Source organism: Dictyostelium discoideum (assembly GCF_000004695.1).
Source record: "Dictyostelium discoideum AX4 chromosome 1 chromosome, whole genome shotgun sequence".
Lineage (NCBI taxonomy): Eukaryota > Evosea > Eumycetozoa > Dictyosteliales > Dictyosteliaceae > Dictyostelium > Dictyostelium discoideum.
Genome location: NC_007087.3, coordinates 2,034,586 through 2,052,091, shown reverse-complemented (window position 1 = coordinate 2,052,091; position 17,506 = coordinate 2,034,586). Strand labels below are relative to the sequence as shown.

Genomic DNA, 17,506 nt, shown 5'->3' with positions numbered 1-17,506 from the left:
GTGAAGATTCTAAAGAAGAAAAAGGAAAACAAAATAAAACAATTTAAAAGTTTACTAAATCATTAAGAGGTTAGATGTTTTTTTTAAAATAAATTAATAAATTAATAATTAATTTTTACTAATTTTTTTTTAACCATGTTGGTTTGTTGGGTGTGTTGAAGCAGAAAAATATAAAGATGGGAAGAGAAACATTATTTTTTTTAGATAGAATTAGGAAAAAAAAAGAAATTTTATTTTATTATTTTATTATTCTTTAAATGATTTAAATTATTATTATTATTTTTTTTTTTTAATCCATCAAGTGAATAAAAGTATAAAATTTTTTTTTTTTTTTTTTTTTTTTTTTTTTTTTTTTTTTTTTTTTTTTTTCATTTAAACACCACTTTTACCAATAAAAACTTGACCAACTTGTTCACCATTTAATGAACCAATTGCAAGTCTCCAAAAATCACATAAAATGAAAACGATCATAGCACTACCTAAACCTTCTAAAGCAGCACGTGAAATATTCCATTTTTCATTATGTTTTGGACCAGTCTCATCAATACGGGCAAACATTGGGAAAGAGATTACAAAGTATAACATGTAAAAAGTTGAACCGATTGTATACATTTTAGTACGATCTTCAATATGATAGTATGGTACAGAACTAATAGTCCATGCTTCCATGAAAGCAGTGAAATAAGCCATAGCACAAACGATCAAAATTGAACCAACAGTCTTTAAAAAGGTACGATTATCACGACCACCAAATGCAGTCCAATAACGACGTAAAATTGGTGTAGTTGCAGCATGATAACTAATGAAATATGCATGAGTTACAAAATAAAGCATTACTGGTACCTCATTCAATTTGAATTCAACTGGAAATCTATAAGTTGCTTGTAATAAAACGAAAAAGTAATGTGTCCAAAAATAATTTCCAACAAATCCAAATAATGCAATCCAAATATTTGCTTTAACCCAATATCTCTCTAAAATTGGTTTACCTTTATCTGCTGCACATGGGAATAATAATGGATAAATCACACATGGCAATGAAACAACAAGACCTAAAATAAAAAATTCAACATCATAAAAACTCTTTTTTTCCAAGTAAATAAATAAATAAATAAATAAATAAAATTAGTTTTCCCAAATAAAGTGATTTTATTTTTTTTTTTTTTTTTTTTTTTTATTAATATTACTTTATAAGCACCAGTTGCAACGATTAATGAAAATACGGTGATCCAAACTGGACTGTAGAATAAAAAGAATTTTTCAGCCCATCTTTTTGAAGGGATTTTTGAAAACCAATATCCTTCTTCAACTATTTTTGTTGTCATTTTTTTTTTTTTTTTGAGTTTTGATCAAAAGTGATTAAAAATAATAAAAATAAAAAAAAAAAAAGCGAACCATTAAACAAAACTCTAAAAAAAAAAAAAAAAAAAAATCAAAAAAAAAAAAATCAAAAAAAAAAAAAAGAAACCATCAAACTCGACAACAAACGCGTTCAATATTAAGGTTATATTTTGAGATTGTTTTAAAAATTGTAATAAAAATAAAATTAAATAATTAAATATATATTAATTTTATTTTGAAAAAAAAGTTGGAAAATGATTCTTTTTTTTTTTTTATTTTTTTATTTATTTTAATTTATTTATTTATTTTTTCTTATTATTTGATACGTTGAATTTGAAGAAAATAATATCACCATCAACAACTTCATAGTTTTTACCTTCCATTCTATATTTTCCTCTTGATTTACATTCAGCTTCAGATTTTAATTCGAAAAAGTCAGAATAAGCCATAGTTTCAGCCATAATGAAACCTTTTTCGAAATCAGTGTGAATGACACCAGCAGCTTGTGGAGCTTTGTTACCTTTTTGTAAACACCAACTTCTAACTTCATCTTTACCACATGTAAAGAAATTGATGAGATTTAATGTGCTGTAACCAGTTTTAATGATTTTTGGCATAATACTAACTGCACCTTTTTCTTTTTCATATGCTTTTCTTTCATCATCTGAAGATAAATCCAATAAAGCTTTTTCAAAACTTACTGAAACTGGAATCATTGTACCACCACCATTTTCATCAACCCATGCTTTAATCTTTGCTAACCATTTATTCTTCTTTCTAATGAAATCTTCTTCAGAAAGATTGATTAAATAAATTGCTGGTTTTGATGTCAATAAATGTAAATCACGAACATGTTCAGTTTCAGCATTTGAATAAGTACCATATCTTACATGTTTACCTGATTCTAATAATTCTAAAACTTTATTATAAGTACCAAGTTCAACTTGTTTAGCTTTATCAATTGTTTTCTAAAATATAAAAAAAAAAAATAAAAAAATAAAAAAAATATTAATACACTACAATCACCACCTTTGTATTTAAATAATAATAATAATAAACAACTTACATTTTTTAAAGAGGTTTGTAAAGTTTTTAAAGCTTTAGTTGTGAATTCAATATCTTTGGCAATTAATTCTTTTGAAATGATATCTAAATCTCTGACTGGGTCGACTGAATCTTCAACATGAATGATTTCATCATTTTCAAAGGCACGAATCATATGGTAAATACCATCGACTTGTTGAATGTGAGAAAGGAAACTAATAATTGTGGTGGTATATATATATTTATAGTATTATTAGTATTATTAGTATTAGTATTATTATTGTGATATTTTTTTAATTTTTTTTTTTAATTTTATACATACGCATTACCAAGACCAGCACCAGTTGAAGCACCTTTAACTAAACCAGCAATATCAGTGATTTGTAAATAAGATGGGACTTCACTCTTTGGTTTCCAATGTTCACATAACCAAGTATAACGTTCATCTGGAACAGCGCAACGTGATAAATTTGGATCAATAGTACAAAATGGGAAATTTTCAGCTGGAATTGACATTTTACATAATAAATTGAACAATGAACTTTTACCAACATTTGGCATACCCTATCATTTTTAAAAAAAAAATAAAAATAAAAATAAAAATTTAATATTTATTATTATTATTATTATTATTATTATTATTATTATTATTATTACTATTATTTATTTATTTTGATAACTTACAACAACACCCATTTGGAGGTGGTTACCAACTCTGCTGAGGGTTGAACTACAATCTACAAGTTTAGCTGGAGTTTTTGACATTTTATATTATAAAACCTTAATCTCAATACAAACTGAAAATATGAAAAAAAAAAAAAAAAAAAAAAATTCGAATCCTAATGTTCGAAAAAAAAAATAAAAATAAAAAAAAAAAAAAAAAAAAAAAAAAAATAAAAAAATAAAAATTATTAATAAAATAAACCAATTTGCACTTCAGAAAATTAAATCACTATCTAACCGTGGTGTTTAAAATTTATGATAATATAATTATATTTTTTTGAAATTTTAATAAGGGAATTCCTTGTTAAAAATTTTATTTAAAAATTATTATTATTTTTTAATAAACAACAGACATAACATGAAGGAATGGTTGAGTTGAACCTTTTAAGATAAAGTAAAATGTATAGGAACTTTGAGCAGCAATGGTTGGTTGACCAACAGGTAAAACTAGATCTCCATTTGAAAGTCTTTCAATATTCCAAAATGATGTTGAATCATTTAAACAAAATGTTGAATCAGTTGCAATGTTAATTGATTTTAAAACTTGATTTTTATGATTAATAATTGTGGCTGAATATTGAGTTACAGCATGATTATTCTCCATCCATGAACCAATTTGTTTTAATTCAATTGTTGCATCTTTAATATGATTTGCTGAAACAATTACTAAACAAAATAAAACTGCTAAAAATAATTGAATAAATTTCATTTTCTTCTTTTTTTTTTTTTGTTAAATTATTAATTAATAGTTTTTCTTCTTTTTTTTTTTTTTTTTTTTTTGTTAAATTATTAATTAATAGTTTTTTTTTTTTTTTTTTTTTATACCCTTTTTTTTTTATTATTTATTATTTATTTTTTAAATATTTTATTTTATTTACTAAATCACTTTTAATAAATACTATTAATTAATATTTTATTTGAATTTTTTTTTTTTTTTGTTTAGATATTTACTAATAAGATGGTATTGTATATGTATAGAATTAATATTTTAAATACATTATTTGTATGGAGAAAACGATAGAAATAAATTAAAAACGATTTTTTTTTTTTTTTTTTTTTTAATTATAAATAGATTAATGTTTTTGGTGTATGTTTTATTAAATACAAAATTTTTTTTTTTTTTTTTTTTTTATACATATTTGTTTCAAATTTATACTATTCTTATAAAAGTATATTAAAATTGGTGATAATGTTCACGTTTAACTCTAAAACCACTTTGGAATTTATGCTAAAGATGATTGAAAGAAATAAATAAAAAAAAAATAAAAAAAATATTAGTATTTGTTAATTATTAATAGTAGGCTCTTTTTTTTATTTTTTTTTTATAGATAATAAAAAAAAAAAAAGGGAATACTTACACCACTTATACTTCTATTACTATATCCATTTGCACCAGGGATTGGGGCTTGTACAGGATAAGAATAAGCATTTGGATTTGGTGGAGGAGCGCCACCATATCCGTAAACTGGTTGAATTGGTTGTATATATTGTGGTTGTGGTGGGTAAATTCCATATGCTGGTGGTTGCATAGTTGTATAAACTGTTGGTGGTGGTGGTGCTATGAATGTTGTTGGTGGTGGTGGTACAACATCTTTATTATTATTATTATTAATAATTATCATTTTTTTTTAAAAAAAAAAGTATTAGTAAATTTTATAATTTATTATTTTTAATTTTATTATAAATAATTTACGTACATGTTCCTGGTGGTGGATAATTATAATAGTTTCCATATGGATCCATTTATTATTTTATTATTTATATTTTATTTACAAAAAAAAAAAAAAAAGAGAAAAAAAACTTGTGGTACGTGATAATTTATATATATACAAAGAGAAATTTAAATAAAATAAAAAAAAAAAAAAAAAAAAAAAAAAAAAATTTTATTATTTTATATTTTTTTTTTTTTAATTTATTTTTATTTTTTTTTAATTTAATTTTTTTTTTTTTTTTTTTTGGCAACTCACACAAAAATGTGAAAACGGGTTCCAGATATTTTATTTTAATTTTATTTTATTTTTGTTATTATTGTTATTATTAATATTTTTAATATTATTAATATTATTGATATTGAATTTTTACAGGATGGGCTTCAGTATTAAAAACATATTTATTAAGAGGAATCACTGAAGAAGGTTGGAAGATTAGGTAAAGATATTTTAAGGTTTCAGCCATAAAGAAACTTTGTTGATTATCATCGAATTGTGTATGAATATTGGAGACATCTTTAACACCAGCAAAGCCATTGTTAGTTCTACAGACAGAGTTTATAGATTCAAAGATTTGCCAAGCCCAGTCTTGATAGATGGTATCACCAGTTAGACGATAGAGAATAAATAAACTTTCAACAGTTTCAGGACGAAGGATGTAGTGGGGGGCAGCTGAATGGCCAGAGAATTCAATTTCACCATTTTGGTTGAAGTAAGCGGTCTCTGGGCCTAGACCGGTGGCCGAGGTTAAGTAAAGCTTTGTACAAGTTTTAGTTACCTCTTCACCAACTTTCATATAGAGTTTATCCTTTTCAACATCACCACCAGTAATATTTGAGACAGCAGCCAATGCATACATACCGCCGGCAAAGCAAGTTAGATGCTCTTGTGTGTTGGTTGGCACGTCGTAGTCCATAATTGTGATATACCCATCACCCTTTGGCGACACTTTGTAAAGATGTTCAATGATTGCATCTGCAGATTCTTGGAATAGGGTACTGTATCTCTCTTCACGACCGTCGTGATAGATCCACATTTTCAAGAGATACTCATAGTAGGAGTCACCCATTGCACCAACCGAGACACGACTATTGCAGAATCTTTGGGCATCCATAGAGACATAAATTGGTAGCAAACCTTTAATGGTTGGTTTCATAGCGGCCAATGCGTCAACTACACCATCAGAGTATTCCTTATACTTTGGATCACCAGTTATCTTTGACAAATGATTAAACTCTAAAAAGATAGTACCAACCTCTGAAAGAACTACACATTCTCCCATCCAAGATTGTGTTGTAGATCTATGATCGGCCAAATTAATTGAAGTATGTGGAAATGGTTTACCCTCTGGAAATGCATGTAATAGTAAATCACCCAATTCTCTTCCTTTCTCTCTATAAATTTCATCACCTGTTAAATCATACATTGTACAATATTGACCTAAAAATCTAATAATAGTTTCAAAAACTGATATCATTAAACCCTTTTTTTTAAAATAAATAAATAAAATAAATTATTAATAAATTATTAATAAATTATATATATTATATTAAATTATATTTCAATTACAGTTGGTTTCTTTTGTTTTAATTCCTTTTCAAGCCATTCTCTACCTTCATTATATTCATTTTTTAAACCCATTAAATATAAGGTATCTAATGAATCAACAATTGTTAAACCCATGCCAAACCAATCATTCCATGTATTTGAAACTGGATGTAACTCATCATGACCCCATGCATTTTCTTTATATTTATCCCAACTAAATTTCATTGCTTCTCTAACTTTACTTGATCTTTCAATATTTTGTTTTTCATTTTCTTTATAAACTTTATCAATTCTATTGAATGGATTATGACTTTCATCTTTAAATCTTGGTAATTTATGACGATTATCTTTAATATTACTACTTTCTTTCTTTTTAAAACTTTGTTGATTATGATTTTCTGTGTTTTGAATACGTTGTTGATTTTTATTATTATTATTATTATTATTATTATTATTATTACCATTCTTATTATTATTATTATTATTATGATTATTATTATTATGATTATTATGATTATTATTATGATTATTATGATTATTATTATGATTATTATGATTATTATTATGATTATTATGATTATTATTATTATTTGCATTATTATGATCACTATTAGCATTGTGATTATTAGCATTATTATAGTTATGATGATTATTATTATTTTCATTATTTTCATTAACATTTTTTTTATCATTTAAATATTCCACATTTCCATCTTTTCCAATATTTATTTTCCACTTTGGTGGTAATGATTGATTAAAGTTTTTATTTATACCACCATCAAATAATAAAAAGGTTAATGAAGAAATAATAAAAATTGATGCAAACATTGCAACAATAAATTTATTTTTTAATGCCATTTTATTATTATTATTATTATTACTATTTTTATTATTATATTTCTTATTTAAAAAAAAAAAAGAAAGAATGAAAAAAAAAAAATAATAAAAATAAAAATAAAACAAAAGTAAAAATAAAATATATGGAGTATTAAATGATATATATAAAAAAAATTGAAATGAAATGGAATTTATTTTATATGATGTCAATATATAGATAGAAATTAAAATAACATTAATATTAATAATTATTATAAATAATAATATTATAAATTATTTTTATATGATTCCAAAATATAGATAGAAATGAAAAAAAAAAAAAAAAAAATTATTAAATAAATAATTGAATAAAAATAAAAAAAGTTGGTGGATGTTTATTTTATTTTTTTATTATTTTATTAATTTTTTTTTTTTTTCAAATTAAAAAAAATATAAAATTTATAAAAATAATAATCAAATAACACACTACCACCCAATATAACCACACATAAAATATAATTGAATGGGGGAAAAAAAAAAAAATATATGCATAATTAATAGGTGAACACAGTTTGAGTTTTTTTTTTTTTTTTTTTAATCCCATTTAATATATTTTAAATTTTTTGTATGTTTTTTAATTGTATTATTTTTTTTTTTTTTTTTTTTTTTTTTTTTTCAGACTGCCACTGCATCAAAAATGGTGTTTTTTTAACCCCATTGCTGATTAAACTTTATATTTTACAATTTCTTCATTTAAATAACAATCACCACAATAGACATTGTTTTATAAATTATTTAAAAAAATAAATAAAAAAATAGATAAAAAAAATAAGTTGTATCCCTATATCTAATTTTTTTGACCATTTTTTATTTCTTTTTTCTTAAATAAAAATAAAAAAAAAAATAAATTCCTATTCAAATAAAAAATATTACAAGAACCATTGTATTTTAAAAATAAATATAAAAATAAAAAAAAAAAAAAAGAAAAATTACAATAAATTGATTTTATTTAATTTAATTTAAAATAAATTGGTTTTATTTAATTTACAGTAGAGTATTTTGTTAAATAAGTAACAACATCAGCATATACATCGATATATGCAGTTTCACCTAAATTATTATTATTATTTTTATTATTTTTATTATTTTTTTTTTGTTAGTCAAAAAATTAATTATATAAATATTTAAAATATATTATAGGTTTTTTTTTAAAAAAAAAAAATACATACCCCAAACAAAATCAAGATGAGAATAAGTTGGTAAATTTTTATAATAAACTAAAGATTTTAATTGTGGAATTAACCCTAAAAAATAAAAAGAAAGTAATATTAATATTAATATTTTCTATTTTAATTTTTTAAAAAAAAATAATAATAATATTAATAATATTTACATGCTACATCATCAGGATCAGCTAAAAAATCTTGACCACCAGAGAATGCAATAACAGGTGTATTGAATTGAGTTATATCATATTTTGGTGGGGTTGATTGGCCATAGTGTTGAAGATTACCAATTAAACCATAATCAAACTTTTGATAACCATATTTAGTAGCTTGTGCCCAATGAACAACATTTTGAACACTTGTACCACCTGGTTCATTTGCCATATAAACTGGTAAACGAGTTTCATTAATATTTGCTGTATCCCATCCCATAATTAATGCTAATGAATTTTCACAAACTGATGGTTCCTATTATTATTATTATTATTATTATTATAAAAAAAAATAAAATTATTAGTATTTTATATTTTTAAAAATATTATTAATTAAAATATTTACATTTTTACAAATTATTGGTAAATATTTTTGAAGGAAAGGAGTATCAGCTAAAAATGCTTTATCACCTAAAACTTCGAATAAAATATCGATATTGAATTCTGCTAAAATATTTAAAAGTTGACTTTGACAATGAGTGACTCTAACAACTGGTGCTAATGCAACGAAAAGGTTAATCTTTTCAGCAACAGTTTGATTAACGAATCCGATGAATCCCATTGTTGTACCTTGACTATGTCCAACATATCCAACTTTACTATTACCTGTAACTTCTAAAACATAGTCAATTACACATGGTAAATCAAATTCTGCCATTTGATCATATGAAAATTGCCAAAACTAATTAAGTTAAATAAAATAAATTAATAATTAGTACATGCATACACACATACATACATACATAAATACATATAAAATAATATTAATTTTAATATTTACAGGTCTTTCAGATGGGTCTAAATCAATACTTGAATTACTATATCTAGTACCTCTAACATTATTGATCCAAACATCAAAACCAGCATCAGCTAAAATGAAACCTAAACTTTGATAAACATTTAATTGATTTACCCATGATGTACCAATATCTTCAACACCATGTTGTAATATAACTGCTGGTTTACCATTCTTTCCATTTGGATTTGGATTTGATGCATATCTACCTGCTGGAATACGTTGAATTGAAAGCTATATATATATATTTTTTTTTTTTTTTTTTTTAAAAAATGTTAATAATAATAAAAAAAAAAAAAATAAAAAAAAAAAAATAATAATAATAATAATAAACTTACAATATAACCATCGGCAGTAATTGCAGTATGATCTTCAACTGGGTAACCTCTTGCTTGAATTAATTCTGTAATGTTACGTGTTAAATCGGATGATGCATCATCAAAATCATTTTCAAGGAATGTTGAAATATCTACATCAATTGATTTAGTAGAGATTGTAAAATACAAAAGTATTGTTGATAATATTAAAAATAAAGAATATGTCGATTTCATTTTATTTTTATTATTTTTTTTTTTTTCTTTTAATAATAATATTTTAAAATTATATATATATTAATTATATATATATATATTATTAGTGATACTAATATTATTATTACTGTTTTTTTTTTTAAGTTTTTTTTTTTTTTGAATTGAATTGAATTGAATTGAAAAAAAAAAAAAAAAAAGGGGTTAAATATTTTTTTAATTTTTTTTTTTTTTTTAATCATAAAAATCAAAATAAAAAAAAAAAAGATTTTTTTGAATAAAAAATTCAAAAAAAAATGTTTTATAAAAATGGGAAAAACAATTGTCTTTTCGTAAAAATAAAAATAGAAAATAAATGGAATTGTGATACTTAAAATGAAAAAAAAAAAAAAAAAAGAAAATAATTATGACGTACTATAAGTGGAATTGAATTTTAGTTGACATCATCAAAATAAATAAAACTGAAAATGCACAAAAAAATTAGATATTTTCACTTTTATTTGAAAAATATCGAAACCAGGTTTAAAAAATGAAAAAAATGAAAAAATATCTTATTTTTTTTTTTTTTTTTTTTTTCAGGATTTAAAATATCTTTAATTTCAATTTACTTTTTTTTTTTTTTAAAAAACCATCAAATTTTTTTAACCAAAATTAATTATTTGTTTTTTTTTTTTTTTCCTTTTTTTTTTTTCTTAGTATTTTTTTTTTTTTAAATGATTAAATAAATTTCCAAAAAAAAAAAAAAAAAAAAAAAAAAAAAAACAAATAATAATAATTGTTTTATTATTGTGTCATAAATTTAAAATATATTTTATATGAAACTGTACAAAAAAAGTTATTGTTAAAAAATCGAAAATTGTGGTGTGTGCGAGTGTGTGGGTTATTTTAAACGACAGTTTTTATTATTATTATTTTAAAAAATTTTATTTTTAGCTTAATTTTATTTAATAATAAAAAAAAACAACCTAACTTTTTTATAGTTATGTTTTTTATATTAACTGTCTAAATTAATACCACAACCACTGAGTTTAATAGTGATGTTTTAATTAATATGCTGACAACTTGAATTGTGACATGCACAAACAATAAAATTTAGGTTAAACACTATAAAATGATAATGAAGAGACTTAAATTGAAAAATCGAAAAAAAAAAAAAAAAAAAAAAAACAAAAAAAAAAAAAAAACAAATAAATAGAAAACCAGAACAGAAAAAAAAAAAAAATAAAAATTTTGAAATCATTTTAATGAAACTACCCAATAGATTCCAAATCAAGAAAAAATACTATACTAAACAAAAAAAAAAAAAAAAACAGAAAAAAAAAATAATAAATAAAAAAAAAAAAAAAAATACAATTACTTTTTTAATTTTATAAAAAAAATAAAAACTTTTAAAACAAAAATAAAATAATTAAAATTCCAATCACTTCTTTAGTCAAAAAAGAAAAAAATAATTAATTAGATTTATCTTAAAAAAAAAAATGACTATATTTAGTAAGTTATTTTTATTTTAATCATAAATTAAAGATTAAATTGGTTATTAACAACTAAAAATTTATTTTTTTAACTATTTTTAAATAATAGATAGTTTTAATATTTTAAAATTAAATAAATTAAATAACTTTGTAAATATTTTAAATTTAACTGTTCAAAAAAATGATCAAGTACATGTACAAAAATGTTCAATCAATAATATTTATGAGTTTCAACAATCTTGTTATTATGATGTTAAGGGTATAGTTCCACATTAAAAAAAAAAAAAAAAAAAAAAAAAAAAAAAAAAATAAAACAAAAAAAAAAAAAAAAACTATAAATATTTTTTTAAAATTTTTTTTTTTTCTTTATTTAAATAAAATTACAACAGATTTTTTTAATCTTAAAATAAATAAATAAATAAATAAATAGATAATTAAATAAATTTAATTTAATATTTAATGTGGGGTTAATCCTTTAGGGCTATATGAAAAACCACCACCACCAAAAAATCTTTCTGTTAATTCTTGTTTACCATATTTATTACTATTATTTGAGATATATTCATTGTTTAAAAGAATTTTATTATTCGAAATATTTTTAAAACTTAAATTCTTTAATAAACCTATAATTAATTTTTTTTTTTTTTTTTTTTAATCAAAATTAGTTTTTTAATTATTATTATTATTATAATTTTAAATAAAATTTAAAATAAACTTACCTGAAATTGTCATTATAATGGAATGAAATAATATGGGTTTTTTTTTTTTTTTTTTTTTTTTTTTTTTTTTTAATAATTATTGAAAATAAAAAATTTAAAATAATTTTTTAATTTATAAGGAATTTCAAATCAACTTTATTCAATATTATAAACTCATAAAAAATAGTAAATATATTATGTGAATTTCAATAATTTTGTAATTTTTTTTTTTCCAAATGAGAGAATAAGCAATAATTAAGCTTTTTCCAAAAATGTAGTTTACCACCAATTTTTAAAAATAATTTGGTAGGTGTGATATGCAATTTGATGGTTATTTCTATTTACTTTTTTTCTTTCTTTTCAAACATATTTTACAATTTGAATGAAAGAAAGTATTATTGGGTTACCCACAATAATTACTACTCATACATTCCCACACTTTTTTTTTTTTTTTTTTTTTTTTTTTTTTTTTTTTTTTTTTTAGCACAAAAATTAAACAAACCCTTATTTTTATAAAAAGGAAAGTGTTGTGGAATGAGCGCATGTATTGATTATTTTCATTAATGTTTAAAAAACAACCATTTAAATAAATTTAGATTTCCTATAATATTTAAAATTTGGTCACACCCCACCCCATTTTATCGGTTATTTATTTAAAAAAAACAATTATATATATATATAATTAAAAATAATAAAAATAATATGAAAAATAATAATTTAAATAATTGAATAAAACTAAAAAAAAAAAAAAAAAAACTTTTTAATTCACACACTCACAATACCACATATTCGTATACGAATATTATGTGTTAAAACACATTTCTCGTTTAAAAATTCATTTACTCACTAAATAAAACCAAATTTTTTTTTTTTTTTTTTGTATTTAAAACAAATACTATTTTAGTAAAAAAAAAAAAAAAAAAAAAACAAAGTATTTTTGAATATTACTATTGGTGCACAAATAAAATAGATTTTAAAAAGAATATTTAGGTTGAAAATTAAAATAAAAAAAAAAAAAAGAATTATTTGAATAAATTGTCAATTAAAAAATAAAAAAAAAAAAAAAGTAAAAATTACATAAAATTGTGATTTATTTAACAATATTTTATTATTTGTTTACCACAAGTAAAAGTATGAACTTGAAATGGTAAAATTATTATATAGGTTGTTCAATGAAGTTAATTTATTTTTTTTAATTTTTACTTTTTTTTTATCTAGTTTTTAATTTTAATGATCAAAAAGAGTAAAAACAATTTTTTTTTTTTTTTATTACATCATATTTTTTTTTCTTTTTTTAATTTATTTTTTTTCTTTATTTTTTTTTTTTTTTTTTGGTTTAAAAAAAATAAATATAAAAATAGTAGTGGGGTTGTATGTATTTTTATAGTAGATTGGAATTTGTTTTTTTATTCTTTTGATAAAAGATTTAAAACCAAAAAAAAAAATAAAGATATTACCATTTTCGATTTTTGTAAAACATCATTTCAGTATTCCAATTACAAAACTTTTAAATAGAAAAAATTGATAAGTATTATTATTTTTTTTTTTTTTTTTTTAATTAAAAAAATGATAACGTTTTTAAAATCTGATCTGAATCATTTTTTATTAAAATTTTTTTTTTTTTTTTTTCTAAACATATTTAAGTAAAAAATTTTTTTTTTTTTTTTTATTTTAATATTTTAAAAATTGATAACATTAAAGTTTCAATTTTTTTGATAATTTCTTAAATGTTGGCACATTTTTAAGAATTAAAATATTTTTTGTATTACAGGTTTAAATGAATTTTTGAAAAAAAAAAAAAAAAAAATACTTTTTAATATGTTTTATAGTAATAAGTAATAAATTTTCAATTTATCTATATACAATTATTTTCGAAATTCGATATTTTAAGTGGTTTTCCTTGTTGTATCTTAATTTTAAAATTTTTTTTTTCTATTTTTAGAAAAAAAAAAGATATTAAAAATAGCAACAATAACCCACAATCAATAAAAGTTATAGATTTATATTTGTTAAACTTTTTTGTTTAAATTGTCATTAATATTATTATTATTTTATTATTATTATTAATAATATTTTAACATTAAATTCATGGTGTGAGCGTTTGGGTGTGTGTGGTAATATGTGGTAATATGTGATAATATGTGGTGGTGTGAGTATGTATTTTGTAATATTAAAAAAATCAAATAACATTTCTAAATATATATTTGAAATTACTATATAGATTTAAGCAGAGTATTTGGGAAAATATCATAATAATTCAATTTTTCCTTTTTAATTTATAATACCCCACCACTACCCCACCACTACCACACCCACACTCACACTTTTTACATCAATATAGTAAACAATTTTAGTGAAGAGGAATATCACAATTATTTTTTTTATTTTTTTTAATTTTTAAGAAATATCATATTATACAATTCTTTGTTTTGAATTAATGTTGAGAATATGTTTATTTGTATTTAATATATAAAAATAAATTAATAGAGATAACATATAACAATTATATCGTATATTCTTAATAGTGAGTATGTTTGTTTTTTTGGGAGTAATGTGGGTGTGTTGTGTTTTTTTTTTTGTGTGTAAATAATAATAATTTTTTTTTTTTTTTAAAGAGTTAGTAAGTGAGATAAAAGTATGAATAAAACAACACTATTTACATTATAATGATAGTTATTTATGTTTATTTTAAATTTTATTTATTTTTTTTTAATTTTTTTTTTTTTTTTTTTTTTTTTTAATTATTTTTTTTTTTTTTTTTTTTTTATTTTTTTTTTTTGTTATTATTACTCGTGTTGTTATATATTCATTTTTATTTATTTTTAACAATAAAAAAATCTATTTACCTCCAATATTTATTTAAATCTATTTTTTTTTTTTTTTTTTAAACATTATAATTTTTTTTTTTTTTTTTTTTTTTTTTTTTTTTTTTTTTTTTTTTTTTTTTTTTTAATACATATTTAATATTAATAATTTTTTAAAATAATAACAATAATAATAATAATAATTAATTTACCATTGTTATAATTTGGACGACTAAATAATATTATACATGTGTTTTTTTAGTTAAATTTATTTCTAACTAAATTCAATTCCTAATTTTTTTTTTTTTTTTTTTTTTTTTTTTTTTTTTTTTAATAAAATTCGTTGCCATTAGTATTTTTTTTTTCCTATCAATTAAATTAAATAATAGCAATAGAAATAATAATAATAATAATTAATAATTAATAATTAATAGCTAATATTTTAAAAATTAATTTAAAAATAAAATTTATAAGTTATTATTTTCTTTTTTTTTTTTTTTTTTTGGTAAAAATAATTTTTTTTTATATAAAAAAAAGTTAGTCATTATTTAGAATTTTTTAAAAAAATACCTTTAGTTAATAAAAATTATTTTTTGGTACGAACCAAATTTTAATAAAATAAATATATAAAAATAAATAAATTATAACCTCAATAGAATAAAAAATCATTAAAAATAATAAAAAATGAAAACATTAAGAGAATTAAGAAATAAAATTTCATTTGATAAAAATATTGATTCAGGTAGTTCCTCATCAAATATTGGTGGTAGTAGTTCAAATAGTAGTGGAACCACTAATAAAAGATCAAGTGGAAATTTTAATGGAAGTAGTGCATCATCATCACCATCATCATCGACAAATATAGATTATAATATTCCCACATTTTCAAATATTCAAAATATTGATTGGAAATCAATTTCTTCAGTTGAAAAAATAGATTTTGGAAATTCAAATATATTTTTATTAATAACATTTAATAATAATAATAATATAAATAATATAAATAATTTAAATTGTAATTGTGTAAATAATAATAATAATAATATTTGTAATAATAATTGTATAAATAATAATAACAATACCAACGACGAGAATCCAAGTATTATTAATAATTATAATGAAAGTCAAATATTATTAAAATCATCATCGACCATTGCACATGATGTATACGCATATGTTTTAGAAGGTATTTTAAAGTATCCAATTCCAGAGATGAGATTATTAGATTTTTCAAATTTAGAATACACTGAAATGTCCTATAATTTATTAATTCATTCAAAAGATGATCAATCATTAAATGATTTTATAAAATCTGAATTGGAAAAATCTTTTTTTTTAAGTTTGTATTTTTTTTTTTTTTTTTTTTTTTTTTTTTTTATACAAAATTTTCAAAAAAAAATAATAATAATTTAATTAATTAATTTTTCTATTTTTTATTTACAAAAAATAGTTTTAGAATATAGAAATAATGGTAAAAGATTTAATGAATTAAATCATAAAGAATATTTTTCAGGTAGTAAAGGTGGTAAAAAATTTAAACAATTAGGTAAAATTATAGCATTCGATATATTTTGTAATAATTTTTGTAAATTACCATCACCACCATTGAATTGGAATAGTTCAACATTCTTTTCAAATATTTTATGTTATGATAGTCCAGATAAGAATGGATGGTATTTTTCATTGATAAATTCAAATATTAGTTTTTTAAATACTTCTCCATTCACAATTGGCTATAGGGATCATTTGAATCGTTTAAAGCTATTATTATTTTCAATTTTTCAAAATCCAAGTACTGAATCTGTTCAAATTAAATTAATGAGAGATCATCTTTTAAAATGTCAAGGTATTAAATTATCAGGTTCTTCAGTATCTTATTTACAAAAGGGTATTGCAAAAGGTATAAAATCAATTGTCAATTGCATTAATTTCACTGTATTAGAAAATACAAAAGAAAAAGTTAAAAATATAGTAAAATTAGATAATAATAATATTTGGAAAAAAAGTATTGATTCAATTTATTGTCCATTTTTATTAGATGTTTTAAATGAAATTGTTATTGAATTTGCAAATTATAGAGAAAAAACTTATTTTATAAAAGCTTAAAAAAAAAAAAAAAAAAAAAAAATTTATTATTTAAACTATAAATCTTGTTCGAAAATTTAGTTTATTTATTTATTATTATTAAGATTTAAAAAAAAAAAAAAAAAAAAAAGAAAAAAAAAAAAAGAAATTAAAATAGAAATTAAAAAAAGAAATTAAAAAAATAAAAATAAAAAATTATCGACATTGATTTAAACTTTACTTGATGGTTATCTGGATATTATTATTATTATTTTTTTTTATTTTTTTATTTTTTTTTTTTTTTGTTTGCTTGATTTTTTATTTTTAATGGATATATGTTTATCATTAATGAAAAATCTAATACCATTATTTAGTTAGAATGGAAATTTATTTTAAAAATAAAAAAATATAAAAAATTCCATTTACGGAATATTACGTTTAATAATAAACAGAAAATTGTTTTTATTTTTTTTTTATTTTAAAAAATAAAATTGAAATTAAAAAAATAAAAAAATAAACAAATTAA

The 17,506-nt window shown here is 19.8% G+C and overlaps 9 protein-coding genes across 9 annotated transcripts; 2 read left to right on the top strand and 7 right to left on the bottom strand.

The window, feature by feature from the left end:
• Window positions 1-372: 372 nt before the first annotated feature.
• DDB_G0268970 (hypothetical protein) lies at window positions 373-1,325 on the bottom strand (the record flags this gene model as incomplete). Its single annotated transcript, XM_641842.1, has 2 exons — window positions 373-1,083; window positions 1,188-1,325. The coding sequence occupies 2 exons, from the start codon at window positions 1,323-1,325 to the stop codon at window positions 373-375; spliced, it is 849 nt and encodes a 282-aa protein (XP_646934.1).
• A 318-nt stretch (window positions 1,326-1,643) lies between these two features.
• On the bottom strand, window positions 1,644-3,150 carry DDB_G0268758 (hypothetical protein; the record flags this gene model as incomplete). Its single annotated transcript, XM_641841.1, has 4 exons — window positions 1,644-2,309; window positions 2,408-2,600; window positions 2,708-2,949; window positions 3,070-3,150. The coding sequence occupies 4 exons, from the start codon at window positions 3,148-3,150 to the stop codon at window positions 1,644-1,646; spliced, it is 1,182 nt and encodes a 393-aa protein (XP_646933.1).
• Window positions 3,151-3,445: 295 nt separating this feature from the next.
• DDB_G0268756 (hypothetical protein) lies at window positions 3,446-3,817 on the bottom strand (the record flags this gene model as incomplete). The annotated part of the gene is made up of 1 exon (XM_641840.1): window positions 3,446-3,817. The coding sequence occupies one exon, from the start codon at window positions 3,815-3,817 to the stop codon at window positions 3,446-3,448; it is 372 nt and encodes a 123-aa protein (XP_646932.1).
• A 465-nt stretch (window positions 3,818-4,282) lies between these two features.
• Window positions 4,283-4,851, bottom strand: DDB_G0268968 (hypothetical protein; the record flags this gene model as incomplete). Its single annotated transcript, XM_641839.1, has 3 exons — window positions 4,283-4,336; window positions 4,467-4,699; window positions 4,806-4,851. The coding sequence occupies 3 exons, from the start codon at window positions 4,849-4,851 to the stop codon at window positions 4,283-4,285; spliced, it is 333 nt and encodes a 110-aa protein (XP_646931.1).
• Window positions 4,852-5,169: 318 nt separating this feature from the next.
• DDB_G0268754 (glycoside hydrolase family 47 protein) lies at window positions 5,170-7,223 on the bottom strand (the record flags this gene model as incomplete). Its single annotated transcript, XM_641838.1, has 2 exons — window positions 5,170-6,300; window positions 6,387-7,223. The coding sequence occupies 2 exons, from the start codon at window positions 7,221-7,223 to the stop codon at window positions 5,170-5,172; spliced, it is 1,968 nt and encodes a 655-aa protein (XP_646930.1).
• A 997-nt stretch (window positions 7,224-8,220) lies between these two features.
• DDB_G0268966 (hypothetical protein) lies at window positions 8,221-9,966 on the bottom strand (the record flags this gene model as incomplete). The annotated part of the gene is made up of 6 exons (XM_641837.1): window positions 8,221-8,291; window positions 8,411-8,485; window positions 8,575-8,875; window positions 8,966-9,301; window positions 9,401-9,649; window positions 9,754-9,966. The coding sequence occupies 6 exons, from the start codon at window positions 9,964-9,966 to the stop codon at window positions 8,221-8,223; spliced, it is 1,245 nt and encodes a 414-aa protein (XP_646929.1).
• Window positions 9,967-11,420: 1,454 nt separating this feature from the next.
• DDB_G0268752 (hypothetical protein) lies at window positions 11,421-11,690 on the top strand (the record flags this gene model as incomplete). Its single annotated transcript, XM_641836.1, has 2 exons — window positions 11,421-11,433; window positions 11,524-11,690. 2 exons carry the CDS (start codon window positions 11,421-11,423, stop codon window positions 11,688-11,690), a joined length of 180 nt encoding a protein of 59 aa, XP_646928.1.
• Window positions 11,691-11,870: 180 nt separating this feature from the next.
• On the bottom strand, window positions 11,871-12,146 carry DDB_G0268750 (hypothetical protein; the record flags this gene model as incomplete). The annotated part of the gene is made up of 2 exons (XM_641835.1): window positions 11,871-12,037; window positions 12,134-12,146. 2 exons carry the CDS (start codon window positions 12,144-12,146, stop codon window positions 11,871-11,873), a joined length of 180 nt encoding a protein of 59 aa, XP_646927.1.
• Window positions 12,147-15,600: 3,454 nt separating this feature from the next.
• Window positions 15,601-17,022, top strand: DDB_G0268748 (hypothetical protein; the record flags this gene model as incomplete). The annotated part of the gene is made up of 2 exons (XM_641834.1): window positions 15,601-16,255; window positions 16,367-17,022. The coding sequence occupies 2 exons, from the start codon at window positions 15,601-15,603 to the stop codon at window positions 17,020-17,022; spliced, it is 1,311 nt and encodes a 436-aa protein (XP_646926.1).
• Between the last annotated feature and the right edge of the window lie 484 nt (window positions 17,023-17,506).